Source organism: Melanotaenia boesemani, chromosome 14 (assembly GCF_017639745.1).
Source record: "Melanotaenia boesemani isolate fMelBoe1 chromosome 14, fMelBoe1.pri, whole genome shotgun sequence".
NCBI lineage: Eukaryota > Metazoa > Chordata > Actinopteri > Atheriniformes > Melanotaeniidae > Melanotaenia > Melanotaenia boesemani.
In genome coordinates this window covers 13194259-13214015 of record NC_055695.1, presented here as the reverse complement: position 1 = coordinate 13214015, position 19757 = coordinate 13194259, and the positions used below count along the sequence as shown (strand labels likewise).

Below are 19757 nucleotides of genomic sequence, written 5' to 3'. Positions count from 1 at the left end.
CACCGAACAGCTAAGCTTAAATCAAGAGGCTTGACGTTTTCTCACAGACCTTCTCGTATTTAAAAAATACAAAGAATGAGCTAATTCATTTACATTAAATTACTCCATATAACCCCAATTATAAAAGTATTTGGCTGTTGGCATTTTTTCTTCAGTATTCATATCCCACAGGCACAGTGCCAACAGGAAGCCAACATAAAACCTGACTGATAAGGCCCCTCTATATATCTGAATTTGGGATAGTAGTGAAAAAGTAAAGAATAATGACACCCACAAAGGCACAATTATTTAAACCACTATGTTATTTCCATGTCTACTGGTACTTTAATTTTAGAAGAAATAAAGATAATGGTTTCATAGTTATAATTATTTTCTTTTTCAGACCTTTGCAAGCATATTGTGTGAACTATATTCTGTAAATATTACATTGTAGTTGCATCTGTGGGACAATGTTGTCAGTTGATACATAACTCATTATTTTCATGGGAAGGCTGAACATGACCTTGCTAAGAAGATAACAGTTTTCAATACTTGTGCAGAACAACTGTTAGCACTTCACAGTCGCAGCTCGTTGTTTCTGTCTGTGCTCATGTGAACTCCTTGCAAGTAAAACTTTCTCATCCACGTTTCTGCTGGTCTGTCGTTCCTGATTAAAGTTTGGGATTATTTTATCCAACAGTTCAGTAAACTCTTTACAAGCTAAACAGAACATGGTGTACAGTCTCCAATCTGTTCAATTTTTGAAGCCCAAGTGTCCTGAACAGAAGAGAAGGAGGAGGGACAGCATCTGTGAGATCTCGTTGTAATGCCTCACTATAAAACAGGGCAGTGATACCCTCTGAAGAGCTCTACTGTTGCCACTGACCTCTAGGCATATGCCCGCCTCTACCAAACAAACAGTCTTATAATAGCGCCACATGGCATCCTTTCATTACGGACTTGGGACATTCTCACACAATGAGCCACACTCTGTGTGAGTCTTTCCATCAGGACTGTAAGTTTTGACACTTCTGCTTGAAAAAATATGTTTAGCTATTTAGAAATAATCTTTTCAAATACTTACTAGTTACTGAAGTTTTCTTAAAATGCCATCATAAATAGCAATAAAGTATTTCATCTTACAACACGCATCAATTTATCTCCTTACTAACATGCATACACACAGACAGAGTGAACTCCTTCCAACACTGAGTTCCACAGACTGTGAAAATGACTCATGAAAGCAGACGATGCAGGAAAACAATTAGCGGTTTGTCATCTTGTTCTTGGCATTTTCTAGCTCTTCTTGCATGAAAGAATGTGGTACTTGGACTGAGTGAGGTGTTAGAATAGTCTCACTGCAATGCATCTACCAGGGAAGACAGTTCCATGTTTTGGGATGACTTACAGAGACAGTTGAACTTGGTGGATTGGTTCCATAGCCAGATGAAGGGAGAGATGCCAGAGACCATCGCCGGCCCTCAGCTCTGGGAGAAATGGACACCCATGTTATATAATCCTCAGCAGCATGAGTATTCGTTAACATTTTCTATGAGAAACTCCTTACATAACAGGCGGCGGAGGTGTCCTGTGACTATAAGAGGATAAAATCAATGCCTTATTTTCCAAATCACATATAAAAGGCTTCTCTTTTTAAATCACTAAATAACATAAACCCTTTTCTTTTGGCTCGATGCAACATTTAAAGGATCAAGCAACAGCTTCATAAAAATATTACTTGTCAGAGGAACATTTTGTTGCAAACAAACACAAAACACACACTTTCAACTACAAAAGGCATGCTGCAAGAATTTAAAAGGAGCTACCTGTCAGCGCGAGCCAAGTGACTGAGATCATGACAGCAACAGAGAGAAAAGAGGGAAGCAAAGACAGGATTTCAGTGAGATTTGGGATTTGTGCGCAAGCGATCTTGTGACCTTTCAGCTGAAGGATTAGTACTGACAACGCTACCTTCCTTGCCAGTTTTCATTTATTTATGTATGAAAAGTTAGACAGCACACCAAATTAATATGAGCATAAGAAAAAAAAGTGCACTTCAAAGCGTGGCAGTGACAGGTTAAAGCTATGAAGGCATCTGCAGAAGAGACTTTGAAGATAAAGGGGTTGTACGTTATCTGGCATCTTGTTTGCAAGCAAAGAAAACAAAAGATATTCAACAAAACTTTCTGAGGAACTGAAGAAAAGCCCCCGCAGTCCCATGACAGTCAGAACATTTGCTGCAGGCAAACTTAATTACATCAACAAAAATAATAGAACTTTTCAAATCTAAATATTCTAATATAATTTTTTTTATGTCATTAAGTTGTAACAGGTTTTCCCCTGATGCTAGCAAAAAAAATTCTCTGAGCAGGTGTGTTAAGTGCAAAGCACCTAAACCTCTCATGAGTTTTTAATCACGGTTCTTGGGTTACTTCAAGGTGCAGTCTCACATGCCTGGAGTAAGACAATCGTGTTGCCATGGGAACTGCTTTGAATGATGTGTGAGTGGGCTTTAGGGGTACCCTCTATCTGGTTTTGCTCATTCTGCTGAGGGGGAGTCAGCTATGAGCGGACCTGGCAGAGGGAAGGAGGTGTGAACGCTCCAGGATGAGTCAGCCTCAGTCACCATGCTGCTGTTTCTCCTCAGCTTCCTTCTGTCTTACAGACTGTCTGCCTCTGATCCAGAACAGACTGAATCTCCCAGGAAACTCTCAGGGCAGCATCAAGCATTAAATTTATTCATTTTGTTTCATCTTCTGATTTTTTTTAACCTGGTTTTAATTCAGATTGTCTACTGTGGTTCCATCATTAGCTATTTCAAGTAAATCCAATATTTAACAACCTTCAGAAGCAACAGAACAAATATGACCCTGAGGGAATTCACGTTTCACAATCAGTGTTTGCATACCTTCGAGCAAAAGGAAAGTTAAGGCAGGTACCGGTCGACACATTTCGAGGGCTGTCCAGAGGGCTGCTCGCGGCTGAAAGAGGAAAGACAAAGTTACCGTTCACAACTGTAATAACAAACTTGTGAAAATAGAATAGGAGTCCACATGGCTGTATTTATAAGTAGACATTTTCCAAAAAGAATGACATCATGTCTGTGCAGGAAGCCAATCAATCAAGGCAGCATTAACCAGTTCTTAAAAAAAGGTCCTCTGTATTATCTTGGTATTACTTTCCCCAACTTCAAACCATCAGTCTGCAGACGGTCCTAATTCAGAAAGAAGTCTCACCCTGCTCTGTTTTGCTTTGTCTGAAGGTTACACTAGAGACTGTGGTTGTTTACATGCAAGTGGTTGAGTACCCAATTAGAGCTTATTTTACTCTGTGATTAGATAATCCTTTGGATGACTGAGTTCAAAAAGGAGCACATCTACATACTGTTGTTATGAAGAGCACTTGAGCAAAATTCTTTTATAGAGTGCAGCTGCTTGAACGTGTTAGTAATACTGTTTTAGAAAGGATGACAGTAACCATCTAAAAATCTCCTGCCACTCAGTTATGTTTACACTATTTCTGTAGATGAAGCCAAAGATAAAGCAATAAACAATGCTGAATACTGAAAAAACATTATGGTGGTAGGGATTTAATTTACAGTATGTATTAAATGGGCTCATTTTAATTTTAAACTGGCACTTGAAAGCATAGAGCTTTCACCTCTTATTTAAATATGAAAGCATTTTTATGACATCTAAAATCAGTACCAATTGCTGATACAGTTCTGAACTGACCAGAATCAGGTGAAAAAGCTCAGCTGCAGTTCTAATTTCGTACCATAAACATGTAAATATGAGCTGGTATGACAATAAAGTTCCTTGAATCCTTGAATCCTTGAATCAGACACCTCATACAGTCTAACAATGAAATTGAATCTAGATTTTCAGGCACAGCAATACAACTCTGCACAGCAGTCATTTTTAGAGATGTAAATGGAAATGTGTACAAGTAAACGAGGTATTTTAGTGCAGTACATTGCTGGTAAACATTGCGCCGGCTGTATTTGATCTCCTGTCAGAACACATCTTACCGGTGTGGAGCGAGAGCGGGGAGAGTGGCCGGGACAGCGTGGGCGACGGCGTCCCAACACCGAGGCTTTTCCTGTTGTTGCTGCGACAGCTGAAGCACAAGCAGGAAAAGAGAGAAGTCAATTGCCTGCCAACCTCATCACATCATTTATCTGCATTTCTCATTGCAACTTGTATAAAAATGTTTCTGTGCTATTTTGCATACCGAGTGGCTGTGACTGCACAGACCATGTTGAGTAACTGCAAGCAAAACAACACCTTTAACAGAAATCTAATGCTGTTCATGGTAGCTGCAGCTTATTAAACACCATATGAACTGAGAGTTGAAGTACAGGAAACTCAATTAATTTAACATAGTTTGATAGTTTTTAAGTGATCTCTGCAGTATCTTTTAGAAGAAACCATCATACTGCATCGTAGTCTAATGTATGTTGGTCAGCTCAGAGAAAATATGATCTAAAGTTTTTATTTAGACTGAGTGTAATTGCCGTGGCACTGACTGTATCCACCTATAATCACACATTTGACTCATGCAATGCCTCAAGTTGTCTTTATATTTAAGTATGAGTTCCTATGCAAGTGTGTATGTATGTGTGTGTTTGAGAGGAGAAGCTTGCAGAAAGACACAAAAGCTTTATGACAGTGTAACAGTGGGAAGATTAAAAGACACTTGACCCCTAAAGTAGTAGACCATTATCCTCTAAGCTCTGGCTGTTGTGAAACGGTGAATGACACAAATACATATGTTTTCTGTGTAAACTGGAAGTGGGCTGGGTATATACTGGGAGTGGCAGAAATAAGCAGGGATGTGCGGTTTTACGATGCTTCTAAGTTACAATTCAGACAAACACTGGCTGACTTTTTGTTTTGTTTTTTTAACTTGAAAGAACAGATTTTTCTCATATACTTCAACATTTCTGAGGCTGAGATAAGCTAATGTCTTTTCTGTTATCTGACCTGTGGCAGAAGGCTGCAGATGTTTATCGTGTCTGTTATTTCATGTTGCTTAAAAGAACCAAGATCAGCTGATAGAATCAACCAATACCTACCATAACTGTTTTGATTGTGTTGCTGGCATTAAATTTTAGTCCATGAAGACATAACTGCCCATTCATTTTGAAAGGTGTGCCCAGCCAAGCATCAAAATAAACTACGCAAAGCTGACTTACTTACTTCACCAGCATTTAATGATGATGTATGTATAGCTTTGGCATAACAACTGGCAGATTTCTTAAAATCCTTTCCATCTACCAGAAATATATGCTTAATGGTCTATGACAGATGAGGATTATGATATTTTGCATGAGGAATTGAAATCTCTTTGTCTCTGCCTGCTGAGATTTAACTTAGCCAGTGAGATTATTTCCGCCTTCAGAGCAGCTCTGCCTTAAGAAAGGTTATGTAACTACAACTCTAAAGCTGCGGGCAAATGCAGGACACAACAGCAAGGACCTATCAGATGAAGAGGGAAAATTGACAAGAGCTAAAAAGCAGGGAGAAAACCTTCTGTCAACAGACTCAAGGCTAATGAGGTATGTGCACCAACAGCTACCACAGGCACAGCCTGAAAAACAGATGTCCACAACTGTATGTTTTCTAGATTTGGTCACAACATTAGGACTTTAAGGAGTATAATTCCTGGCTTTGCTGGGATACATTGTCCCAACAATCACTCCTAACAAGACAGAACATAATTTCTGAGGTTCTGGTTAGGGATGCCTAAAAAGGTGGAAACTAAAGCTGGGTTAAGGTTTGGCTAAACAGTCATGAACTGGTAATGGTTAAATATAGGGTTAGGGTAAGGCTCACTTTGAACAGTGAATGAAGTTAAAGTCATGTCTTAATAGAGGCAGTGGAGCAAAGGTTTATCTCTGGGGAAAAAAAAAAATTCAGGAATATTTGCTTTCAGTTCTCAGATGAATGTTTGAGCTTGCATATGTCAGACAAAACAAAATTCTTGGAGAAATGTGAAAGGTATTATTCTCCATTTTCTTGAAGAAATTAATTTAAAGATGTTTTCCTAAAAATCACTGCCAGCTGCATCATTATATAACCAGAATTGGGCACTGCTGCTGCATTTCTGTAAGATGGTAGCTTTCATACTGGAAGACTGTGGTAACAATACAGACAACTTTTTAAAGCTTATTCATTGCTTCAACAGCTGGCAGATAATTGTACAAGGATAACTAAGCTTGTTCCTTAACTACATTCTACTGCTGTTCTTGTGTGGCAGCCTGCATCAGGTTGTATAGTCTGATATTTAACAATAAACATGATTTCATTACTCTCAACCAAATTGCCAGAGAAATACAGATACGCCTGCATTTATGAGAGAAGTCCATAGGGTGTATTTATTTTCATGAACATGCTAAATGTATGTTTGGCTAGATCCTGTGAGACATAAAGAGATATGAAAAGAGCAGCAGCTAGCGTATTTTGTGGTGTTTTAACATGAGAACAACGTAAAATAAGTGCTAATATTTGTAAAGAGTAACTTTAGCCATTATATCTATACGTGTCAGCATTTAAGTTAATCGACGCCCACACATAGCCTTGAGAACTTGTTTTGACCTATTGCCAACTCTTGTTCAGTACCTCTTTGAGCGCTTCAGCAAGGCTCCTGGAACAAAATGGGACTTGTTTTGGTTCGGCACCGCAGACCAGTGACTTGGATCCGACATGGTAAGGAGTTTTCTTTCATAATCCTGTTTCAAACTTAATGGTGATTTTAGAAAACTAAAATTCAGGTGAAGATGTGAAACCCGCTCCTCCTCCTCCTCCTAACCATCGTCTCTTCTTCTCGGCGGTTCCTTTTGTATTCACGCCGAGTCTGTCTGCCTCGTGCAGTAGTCCCAACGGCTCCCGGTTCTGCCCTTACATCATCAGTTCCACAGACGGACTGAAGTCCTGTCCCCGAAACATCACCTCCTTGACGGGTTGTCAGGTGTATAATACCGCTCCAGCAGCCGCACTGTTTAGTTTGCCCAAAACAATCGCTGCTGACTGCTTGTAGTCCTTGTGAGGAAGCGAGAGCCTGATGCTACGTTCAAGTGCTGCTCGTTATCTTCGCTTACACATTGGTGCAAAATTCCACTAGTATTTGGCAAACTTTTTTCCCTTACCTGTTTAAGCAGTTGTGTGCTTTTTTCAAAATTGTGAGTCTGAAATAAAGATTTAATTGAATTGAATTATCTAACTCAAGCAATGTACGACACGTTTCCCAGAGCAATTGTTAATATTGCAATTTAAAATAGTGGCATTGTAATGTCACCATGAAATTTAATAATAATAATAATAATAATAATAATAATAATAATAATAATAATAATAATAATGATAATAATAATAATACTAATAATAATAATGATAATAATATCACCTAACTCAAAAAGCACCATTTGCTTAAAGGTTTGGTTCTAATATTTTAAAATAATTTAGGAAAAATGCCATATACAATGAAAACAATATTTAATCCCACAAACAGTTACGTGATAGAATGACAATCAGCATTAAGGGTCACTGAACAAGAAATTATATCGGTATAAGCCAGAGTTAACTTAGCGTCCATTTTCTTTTGTTCTTTTTCTTTATTATTATTTATTTATTTATTTATTTATTACTTTTATTTTTATTAATTTATGTAAAAAATACTGGCCATAAAGAGAAGAAGGCACCACTTTATTTAAACTCCCATTCAAAGTAATTATATTTGTCAAACAGACACAGGGTGACACAAACAATCAATTCATGAGTGATAATTTTCATTATAAGAACTTATTTACTGTATGAGAAGACTCCAGATTTCTTTGTTGTCATTTCTTTTTTGTACTACATGTATAAAAATAGATATATAGAAATAGTTTCCCAGCTTATGTGGTATCACACAAAAAGCCAAAATATACTGTAATAAAACAGTAAAACTGTCAAAGATAGTTTAAAGTAGCAGAGGGAAACACAGCAGCTTGCTTTAACTGCAGTTAATGACAGTAAGAGACTGCATTACTGCTCTGGTTTCAATAAATACAATAAGAAAAAAAGCACAAACAGAATGGAAGTCAGTTTGTTTGTTCTCTGTTCACTAAGTCCAACACACTGACTTTTATATGTTTATATGTATGTTATATATGTAGTCACCTCCTTGACTACATCAGGTTGATACATAGTGGTAAAAGATATGATAAGACACTAAAAGATTAAAAAAAATCAATCTCACTTTGGAACACATAATTAATAGTAACTGATAGGTTGTCAATAGTTGTTCTAATCTTTTATTTGTATTTGTCTGATACAAGCTCTGGTGTCTTCCTTTCTTCTAACAAAGTATTTCAGCTGGGTACGTCTTAATATTAATTTCTTGTACTGTAATATAAAATTAATGTGGCAATAATAGCCACAAGTGCTGAAGAAACTTCCTTTTAACCTTGATCATTCTTGAATCGACATTACACTGTATGTTCCTACTGCTCTTAAAAGCAACTTGAGATGTTGTGGGATTATACCATGTGAAGTCTTGTAGAGGGAGGTCCCTGCTAAACTTTATACAATGGTACATTCCAATGCATACTATATCGTTTCTGTGTATTTCTGAACACGTTTTGTTTAATTATATAGTGATTCAGTATTGGGTATTTGCTAAGTATTGAAAATTATGTACAATTATGAATATATATTTTTTTACATCTTTTTTGTAGTTATTTAATTCTTAGTTTGTTTAGTTTTTTCCATTTTTAAATTAAACTTTTAATTTTACTACATCAATACTAAAATTCTACATTTGCAGTATTTAGATACACAAAATTTTCCAGTTTTATTGCTATTAATATTGTAATTTTTTTTTACACTGTAGCTTGTTCATCTTATAGTACATCTTATTTAAAAAAAGAAGAAATTTGTTTGAACAAAATAAAATAAAATAAAATAAAATAAAATAACTTCTGGCTGATTTATGCAGTAATAAAAATATATAAAAATGCCCTCAGCTGCATTTTATTAACTCTTATATGACAACAAAATATAATTGTAAATGCAAATTACTTCCTTTTTTAACATTTACATTATTTGCATGTTAAAATCTAAAACTTTCAGAGAATTTCTAATTCAAAAATAACTGTCTAATGAAAAGTGTCACCAGAAATTGTGTTGTGAGTGCTACTATAGAAAATGTAAACCCTGTTTACCTTTTTTTCCCCCCTTCTATACATCTGCAAGTTACGGTTTTCTTGCCTACAGATTATGAATCTGCAGCAGGTACCAGGCAGGTAGTTTTTAAATCTATTGTAAACATGCTTCTGATTCAGTGAAGTCAAACCAAAATGCTGCATAAAACATCCATGTCAGAAAGCAATTTACTTTAATCCAAATATAAAATCTGATGCAAGAGAATGAACATGTTTCTGGATGGTGAAACGTTAGGGTGGGGATGGGAAGGAAAGGGGGTCTCCAATGCAAAATGGTGTGAAGATTGAATGCAACCTCCTATACTGTGGCATGACTGTGTGATGTAAATCCATTTAGTGTCAGTGAGAGTTTCTTGCATTTCCAGTAAAATTTGCTCGTTTATCGACAGAGCAAATGAGATTCATTACTGTACAGAGTGTACTGTGACAGCCTAGTGCTGCTCACACATCCAGAAACATGCTGGATGCAGCTACCTCTGTTTGCAGTGTTGCCTTCCTCAACAGCACCCAGCACCGTTGCCAAGCAACCCACATAGGGACAACGGATAGGCTAAAACAGAAGCGCCTCAATATATTAAAAAACAAAACAAAACAAACAAACAAACAAAAAGCAAAAACAACTGATTGTTGGCATATTCCCTTTTCACCAGTTATTCACTTTTTATGATGCCACTTTGTATAATCTATAGGAAAAGCTGATAAGAACGGGTACTAATGGACCATTTCACGTGTTTTTTCTTTTTTTTTTTTTGTAAAATTCATACTTCAGAGGACAAGTGTTACTTTTATATAACAGATATCACTTTTATTCATTATTTTGCTACTCCTAATAGTGTTTTGTATGTTTTATCGTCTATCATTGTCTGTAGGAATGTAAAAAAAAAGAACAAGAACAGTACCTGTTAGAATAGCATCAGTAATAGTAACACTAAACATATTTCAGAGTCTGTGTGTGACCTTGATGTCTTACCTCCAGGGATGAAGGGTTTGTAAGGGGCTGCAAGGACTGCAGGGGCTGCATGGGCTCAGAAGGGTGGGACTCTGGCAAGTGGGTGATAAACTGTAAGGCAAGACATGGTTGCATGGATTAGTGTGTTGACTCAGTAACTTGGAGTCTGTCTTCTGCCAGAGCTTTGGTCCACAGGTTAGAGATAGGTACCCACCACTTTCTGGTTGACACCTCTAGCAGATGGTGACAGATTCACCAACTGCAGCCTGATGCCAAAGCATGTCATTTTGTATTGTTTGCTGCAGGACATTTGGATGCATCACTGGATGCATCTGGTTAGCTGGGCATCTCACCTCATGTGAACTCTTGCACAACAAAAGTCAGCAACTGTATGTCAAAACAGCTGAAAGGAAATTTCATCAACCAAAATGGAATATCTAATGCAACATTTAACTATAACAAATATGACTGTCTACCATCTTAAACCACAATGTATCTTATGTTGCTAATGCAGGCTTGACTTGTAAATGAAATCTGACAAGCTCCTAAATTCTACTTGGGCAAAACACTTTGTACTCCTGTGCACCGAACACATAAATCTAGAAAGACTGTATTAAACTCACATCATCCATTATGGTACACCTTAATGCACCATTTTCACATTAAAATATGCACGCTCAGCCAACTCAGGCACCCTCAAGTCTATATCACACTGATGCTGACCAAGCAAAGAGGCTTTTTTCTATGGATTTCTTTGGTCAGATGTAAGCTGTGCTATCTGGGCTCCACAAAACTGCTATTGTCTTCCTGCAGAAGCTTCTCAGTGCTAAACAAAGGGCTGGCTACCACAGCACTAATGAACATGTTGTCATAGTAATTGAGGAAAGATGGCAGGGAAAACAACTTGCACAAACACTCCTTGTTCTGTAGTTGACTCATAATTATACAACACATGCCAGTTATTATACTCACTTTGATGCACCTTCTCCTTCCTCAACAACACTTAGAAAGATTTCCACACTGATTATTCTTTATGTACTTTATTTACACTCCTGTCCAGAGTGTCACTGGTGGCATTCACACTAAATTCCTAATTTTAACTAAATGCTCCGCTACGATTGACGGACGTAAGCATGATCGTCTTTATTGCAAAATTTACAATCATAACAAGCAAATTCATGACAGAATCATTCCCTCACTCTAATCGATTTTGATCTTATTGTTCTCATTTTTACAAATGACTCATTATGCATCATAAAAAAGACCTGGCTTAAATCTGGACATATCCATTCTTCCAAAAGGAATATAGGCAGATAAAAATTTTGAGATAGCTGTCTACAAAGCTAAGTGGTAAATTTATCTAAATATTAAAAAAAAATGTTTGCCATACTGGCTGTGTTTGCATTAATAGTAATGTTTTGGTTCAGTCTCAGATCCCTCATTAAATCCCAGAATCCTTCTCTGCTTGCTGAGGTTGAAACCTCCTCTGTAGCTCTGTTCTGCGCGGGAACAGACGCTATGAAGTGCCTATAAATGAAAATGAAATGAAAACAGCGCATGCTCAGCTAAGGTGGTCCACGCAGGAGGCAGATGGATGGATCAGAGAAAGAGGATGTGAGCAGGGAGCTCCTACGCCTTGTGGATCAACATTTAGTGGGCATCACGTATCCCCCCCATTCACTATATAAAGAAAGGGCACTTTGAAGGAAGAGTGGGTGGACAAAAGACTGCAGTCATGTTCTTTGACAGAGACAGAAATAATGGGCTAACAATGAAAAGGAAATAACAAATCTGTCCTTCTACAGTCTAAAAACCATTAGTCTGTCATGGTGTTGTGTTTGGAAACATGTGATTCATGCATAGCGAGGAAACAACAAAAGAGGCAGCAAAGCTGAAAATCACAAAAAATTACGAGGACAAAATTCACACTGAGGTATGATATGAGCTAGCTGCACCTTTGAAACTTCTGGCATGATTACAACAGAAGAGGAATCAATTAACAAATAAAAAAACGAATAAAGTAAAGCTTTAACAGTGTTAAAGAACAGGAAGAAATAATCTCACTGATGTTTGAACAGCCCCAAACTTTGAACAAACACTTTAATCTTTTCATCTTCACAAGTTGTGTAAACTTGGTTCCAGTTCAAGGCTGAGAGCTTGATTTCTTCACTTCAGTTTAAAAATTAATAGGTTGGCAGAGCCAGTTTTTAGTCTCTGTTTTAGGTTATTGATGAAACTGAGAATGATTAAATTCATTAGAAAAACTGGTTGATTACACTCCCATAACTTCTCCAGCCTTTTGGAGTTCGGAAGACTAAACTGAAGCTGTTTACACAGATGCATCACTGTGGTAGAAAACATAAAATAATTGATCGCACTTCCCAAATGCTCTTTTGTGTGTGTGTGTGTGTGTGTGTGTGTGTGACAGCTTTTAGAATTCGAACTATATGTATTAAAAACTCTGAGCTGACACTGGACCAGCATCAGCACAACAAAAGCACATGAATACTGTTATTTTTCTTTAGTTGCAACTTTCAGAGACAATAGTTTCACATGTTTCCAGCTGCGGCAGAAGATAAGAATAAAAAGCAGGACTTACTCCAGAGTCAGAGAGGGAATCTTCAGCTTATCACGTCTGGACTTCATTCTTGCCGAACACCAAACTGGAGCTTCATTTACCACAGCGCAGCACCGCTCCGTCTCACAACCGGCTTCCAGCCACTCATCACTGCTGCGGGTGACTAAAAATATAACGGAGTATCATTTACCAGCGTATTCAGCGGATTCCGGGGAGATTATCCGTGAGAGCATAAAGAACAAAACGCAGTAATATTTACGGAAAAAAAAGATGCGTCACTCTGTTGGCAGTTTTACACGTTTTGTATGTCGCCCGTCTGTGAGGCGCTCGAAAAGAGACTGCCACAAAATCGAAGGAACGACGGGTCACAGCTACCCTCCATGTGACTGGTGGGTAGGGAGGGGTGAAGAAAGGAGGGAGGGGGGAAGTCTATTGGAAGGTGGCAGGCCAAATCAATTTCAGGGGTGGGTGATAGTAAGAGGCGAGATTGCGCGAGGCTGGAGGAGAAGTTGGTGATACTACCAATATTACAGTCCTAATGATAATGGTTTTCATTAAGTACGAACATAAACACTGGAGTTTGGTCAGTTCATTGGCTATAACATTCCCACGTCTCTGTTATTTGAGCTCTCCCTTTCCAGCTGTCTATCTGCATAAAACCTAGCTTCAATAAAAGTTTTTGCTGTCAGTTCTTTATGCTTCTTCTCTCAGTGTCATATAGCTCCGAGTACCCTACACCAAAACAAACAAACAAACAAAAAAAAAAACTGAACACAAGCATACTGCTGGTCGTACAGAGGCTGGGGAATACCTCGGCTGGGAAAAAACAGACGCGTTTCTCACTTCACTGCTCGTGCATGCGCGCGAGGATCTGTTCTGAGACTCAGCCCATGCAAGCCTTTGTTTTGCGGTTGTCAGGCAGGAAGCAACGTATTGCACAGAGCCATTTTCACAGAAGAGGCAGGAACTGTGCGCACGTGGACACGCACAAACCGTCTATCACATTTTTGTATAGGCTATCTGTTGAGCTTCTCGTGTCTGTATGCACGTGCGAACCGAGGGTGTTTACACGTTAATAAAGCATGCTTGACAGTAGATTTCCCAAGCGTGTGTAGGAGTGTGTGTGTTGAGAAGCGAAGGCTATTTGTAGGTTCATACTTTAAAGTCATTTTGTATTACAGGTATGTGCGTGAGTGATAACTCCAAAGCTGTTACATGTTATCTGTATACTGCACGCGCGCGCGTGCAAGGACAGTGGGGAATATAATTGTCACTATTTGCACCCCTGCTTGGCTTTTTTAGAATGCAGCGATGACACCTGTGTCCTTCTAGTTGCTATGGAGCTGGTGATGGTTTGCCTGGTTGCTATAGGAAAGGAGCTTAACACAAGTGCAGCAGCAGTGACCAATCAGTTAACTCTTATCTTCCTCGAACACACACATACTTGTAGTGTCAGTGATTATTTTAAACGCATTTACTCGAGACTTTCCCTAAACATAACAAAAGAAGACAAGTCCCCATAATGTGAATAACGACAACAGGTTTGCCTCTTTATAACATAGGCTAAGTATAGTCACAGATGCAGACATATTCATGCAGTCAAGGTTGTTTTCCTCAGTGTGTTTGACAGGTCACATCACTTGTGCTGTCTGCATAGAAACTCTTTAATCTTTAAGGTCCAATAAAATGAAAACTAGACTGTTTGTGTCCAGCTGATCAATAATTTGTCCCCTCCAACCATCAGAAAAGATGCCATTAGAGAGAGTATAGCTTAAACTAAAAACAATACAGCAGGGGGCAGCAGATTCTGGCTATATTTGCAGATATTTCCCAACTATAAAGCAAATACTCACTCCAAAATCCCAATCACAAATATTTGTGGTTTGGTAGGTGAAAAAATAATTCTTTAGCAGCATCATTTTACCCACAATGCATGGTTTCTTTTTACCACATGCAGTAAAAACATAATAACTTATTATTTACCATGTAGATACTATGCCTGCCACTAGGTAAGGACAGCTCATTTGCAGCTTGTCAAAGATTTTCTACAGAGCTGCTGCTTAGAAAGGTTGGAATGTACCATTGTAGACTTATTTCCTGGCACACCAGCCTGCATGTCTTAACTTACCTGCTGAACCTTAAGAGTGTGTGCATGTGTGCAGGTGTGGGCTTGGTGAGTAGTGGGTGGTGTGGTCATGTTATGGAGATCCCATTTCCGAACTATCAGTAAATTATTTTGTTAAAGCAGTTTTTAATAACAGAGTCCGTTTCTCAGTTACCATGGCAATAAGGGCTTTCCTACTCTTTGCTTCCCATCAGTCTGTGTGCTTCCTCCCACCTCTGCTGTGAGAGATGAAGCTTAGCTAAATGCTTTATCAAACATCTCTCAGCCAACGGCAGCCAAGTCAGATTCTAAACATTACATCATCCTTTGTTTTGTCTGCTTTCCTGAACCACCCATGTCAAAAATAAAGAGATAAATATAAAAAATTCAACAATTTACTCAGGGATTCTAATTGCAACGAGCTCATGAACTAATTGCAAAATACAAAATTATTCCAGGTATGTAACTGGAGCGGAAAAAAATACATTATGTTTATGTTTCAGAAGATTTTAGAAAGATATATGGCTAGATTCAACATGTCTCTCTACAAAATGGCAAGGTTTCAAGATAACTGTCACTTGTACATGAAGTTTTCTCATCAGTCCAGACTCTAACCCACATATACTGGAGGTTTCAGCAACACGAGAGGAAATAACTGTGCACAAAAATCTGGGAAACGTGATGCATTGTTTCAGTCAACACTGCTGCATGGGAGGAGGGAAAAAGAGAGGGCTGTTTTAGCTATGGGTGATAGCTTCAATAACATGAACACATCAGATGTGTGCAAATTGTTAAGATAATCAAAAGCAACCAAGTCAAGTTCAGCTGCATTAGCACACAGCAGTCAAATGTTTTCACCTCCCAGAATGTGTTGTTTACACTGGTTGTCGTTCTCACATTCACATGTATCTTTCACTGACCTCTCTTCTCATCTGTACCAGCAACACAAACTCTAGCCTTTAGCTGAGCGTTCATTTATGTCTTTACAGTACCACTAAAATGTTTTCTGTTGTGTATAAATAGGCAACAAAGAAATCTCTTTGGTTTAGCGTACATCTGCAAACTGATAAACACAAATACACACTGCATTATTTAAGTGCCTTAAAAGAAAACCTTAAATATTAAGAAGCAACAGGATTAAAAAAAACAAAACAAAACATTGTAAACTGTGAAGATACAGTGATTAAACTTAAGGTATTTAACAGAAAAGACATTATTTATAATAGAGAAACAACAGCACAAATTATGGAGCAAAGTATACGTAAGAAAATTGTTTTAAAAAGTGTGAGGTGGAGTGTAACATTACATGGGAAGTGAACGGCAATGTGTGTAAGTGTTACTGCTGGGTGTGAAAGAGAAAGAAGTGTGTTGGAACCTGTCAGATTATTTTTGTGGTATTATTCAGTCCACAAGATGGCACAGTTTATCAAAAAATCTGACAGACAGTAGGATTAACACTTAAATATCTCTGAAGAACATAATTTTCTGTTTACACATGAGGCAGAAGCTGTTTGTTTTTGTTTGATCTGGCACCTCATTCAGACTTTGGTTATTAGTAACACCAGATTTTGCATTACATAATCCATAGTTGTATTTGTGAAAACAAATGGTTCAAACTTGCTCATATGTTAGCAGGAAAAAAAACAAAACAGCCCACAGCTTGTTGAATGAAGTCTTATTTTGTATCTCTTTACTTGTACATTAATATTGTTCATACTATTGTGGGCTTATTATACAAATTTGACAATTCAATATGTATTTCCCAAGCCCCAAAGGGTGAATCTGCTGGACTTGAAAATAATGGGCCATGGAGCAAACAAACATTAAATCTATTAAGATGCCAGAGCTCAAATAAAGTGGTGTACCTAATTAGTTTTTTTTTTAATTTTTAAATTTTTATTTTTTTATCAGCAGCCCAAACATACCTGCAGGAAGCAATGATAATACATTCAGATTAAGGAGAGACGGAAGTTCCTGTTAATGTCTGTATACTGTGGGCAAATTCTTTAGAAGATAATTATATCTAGAAAGGAGATAAGTATCCTTAATAATTATAATATTTGAAAGCAGACAATAAGGTCATTGATGCTTCCATTGTTTGGTACTCCAGCTGGTCTCCATTAGCCCCTTTTAGATTCTTCAGCAACAACATTGTGGACAAAACATGCTTTAAGAAGACAAGTAGTATTAAATCAGGTGAGGTAGTCATTGGTTAGCTGGTCCACATGTGAGTGATGTAGGAGCTCCATAGAGGACTATACTGTCACTCCTGTGGTAACAATTCTCCACATAAGCTGGTTGAGGCAATAACAATATGAACTTTGATTCTGGTCGGAGAATCAGGCTCCAACAAAGAGATGTCCTTTAACTAGTTTATTCATCAACACAGGTGAAACAGAACATGAGAGTGTAAGTACTCTGCAAACAGAACATACATTAAAACCAAAATTAAATTAAAGCTTAACAAAGTTCGTTGAAGGGTTGAACAACTAAAGATAGGTCATTTACAGTACATTAAATATAAATAGGTATGGCAATGAACTAATTTCTCCAAACCTAACATTATTAATATCAATATTCACAAGGACCATCTGAAAAGTCCTTAATATTGGTTTAAAGCAATGAAAGCTTGTTTACTCAAGTACCAGCAAGTAGCTGCCACACTGTGCTCTTTGATGAGCATGCAGCCACATGCTAACAACCGACTGGCAAGGGGGTGATTAGCTGCTTACAAACTTCCATAATAAATAATGATGAAATAAATAAAACTGAATCTGTAAGTAAAATGAATATTTAACATGTACTTCATAAACGCAGTCAATTCACACCATATTCTTAATTGCCTCGTTAACTGCAGACTCTGCTGCACTGAAGCTGAGCAAGACAACTGATCACGTAGCTCCAATTCACATCTCAACCACAAGGTGTCCTGTCAGGCTTACAGACAGCCCTTCCCATTCACGGTATGGACCACAGACTTTTAGTTCACCATTACGTGCAACTGCATTTAATTTTTTCTGTTTATTAGTTTATTTATTTTGGACAGTGCTTGAAGAGATCTATAGCAACAGATGTAAACATGCCAGATTATAGCTAACAAGCTAATTTGCATCCATAGTCCTTAGGCATAGAGCTGCCAAATTTTCAATAATCCTGGGGGTGAGATTTGGTGGAACCAACCAAAATTTTGCCACATACATGGCAGCAAGACATAAGACTTATTGTGTGCAGATTTAATCATAAAATACAGCACCCAGGAGTAACAAAAGGTAAAAAAAAGGTTTACTAATAGGTCTTCAAAGTACCAACAGAAACTTTAAAATAAAACAGGAACCAACTTAACTATACAAAGGAAGGGACACTGAGACAAGACATAGGGAATTTCACAATAATAATCATTTCTCGAGATCTGTGTGGCTCGTCAAACTGGCTTTTGGCCTTTTTGAGGCCTTAATTAACAGATGATTGAGGGGGTGAGACAGTACGAAAATGAATACAGCACACGGAAAGTGATGGACCTGCTGCTGCTGGGTCTGAGACTGATGACCAAGTGGTTCATGATGTTAATCTTTGCTAACACTGATGTTACAATGTTAAAGTGGTGCTTTAAGGTTCAGTATATATGTTACGCAATAAGCCATTTACTAGGATACACCAACAAACACATGAGTCATGTTTTGCATTGTACCTCCTGTCTTACTTTTAGAGCGGTGTTAGGGCCTCTAAGTACATCCATCATTGTTATAATGCAAAATTCAGTCTGTCTGCACCTTAATTCAGGCAAACTGACTTTTATAATCATAACTAGACACTTTAAAATGGAACACAAAAAAAAATTTCAATCCAGAATTTTCAAGGGCCTCCATCCTGCAGTGGACCTTGGGTAAATGGTATAGTTCACCCCCCAGTCCAACGCCACTGCATTTAGGGACAACACTGATTAATTACGATCAGAAATTCATCAAAGCTGTTACTGCTAATCATTTGACACTAAGGCATCAAACAGTTCAGATTTGTATTGATATTTTATCCCTTTTCCAGGCAGACAGTTCTCAGTCAGACAATAGATTCAATACAAAACATGACTCAGTGACATTTACTGGAGAATAAATTTCACCACAATTACTTAAACATATTTGTTGGAGCACATTTCCAACAATCACTTATAATAATGTATTTCTGTAAATATAAATAAATATGAGTAAAGTCTGACAATATGAATCTTATGTTGGATTTTTTTAAACCACCAAATTCATGTAAGAGCCCAGAGTAATGTCAGCTGACTGCATTTATCACATATTTACTTTGAAGTATTTTCCAACTTAAATCCATATAAATTTATACATTTAATTAGATTATAAATTCTCTATTTGTATGTTTCACTTTTGTTTGACAAAACACAAAAAGGAGGATTTTTTTCAGAAAGTCTATTTCAACCATATTATTTATTTATTTATTTATTTATTTATTTATTTATTTATTTATTTATTTGTCACTGCTGCGACTACCTTATAGTGGCTGAAATACTCATTGAGTCACTGAGTCTGGAGACTTGTAACAGATTCCATGCCCGGCTTTCAACATGGTGTCCAGTACAAACTCACACACAAAGTCATGCTATGCCAAAGTTGATTTATTAGAAATCCCATGGCCATTTCAAGTAAAATTGATAGAACCCATGTTGGTCAACAGAGGGCATTCAGATCTCAACTGCAGTTGAATTCATTGCAAACTCATTGTGTGAGTGTGGTAGTGGTGGTGTGGGGGGGTTGCTTTGATTAGTCAAAACACTTCTTAGTTTTGTATTACTAAATATTTCAAAGTGCGTACTTGACTTCTGTCGGCCAGGAGAAAACATTAGCAGTTAAATTAATTCATGGAATTCAACAAATTGCAACAACAAAAAAAAAAAAAAGAAGATAAATATAATGCATGACATGAT

At 37.5% G+C, this 19757-nt stretch overlaps 1 protein-coding gene across 5 annotated transcripts in view; it reads right to left on the bottom strand.

The window, feature by feature from the left end:
* Positions 1-13035, bottom strand: part of mast3b (microtubule associated serine/threonine kinase 3b) — a 31332-nt gene extending 18297 nt beyond the window's left edge. For 2 of the 5 annotated variants that reach the window (XM_042005857.1, XM_042005859.1), the window contains exons 1-6: positions 12733-13035; positions 10155-10244; positions 4010-4098; positions 2888-2960; positions 1806-1826; positions 1388-1466 (exon numbers count right to left, since the gene is read on the bottom strand). In XM_042005857.1, the coding sequence (XP_041861791.1) occupies positions 1388-1466; positions 1806-1826; positions 2888-2960; positions 4010-4098; positions 10155-10244; positions 12733-12779 (399 nt within the window). In that variant the 5' untranslated portion in view covers positions 12780-13035. Of the gene's footprint in view, positions 1-1387; positions 1467-1805; positions 1827-2887; positions 2961-4009; positions 4099-6602; positions 7034-10154; positions 10245-12732 lie in introns of those variants that run through there. The other 3 variants (XM_042005860.1, XM_042005861.1, XM_042005862.1) reach the window with 3 other exon arrangements.
* Between the last annotated feature and the right edge of the window lie 6722 nt (positions 13036-19757).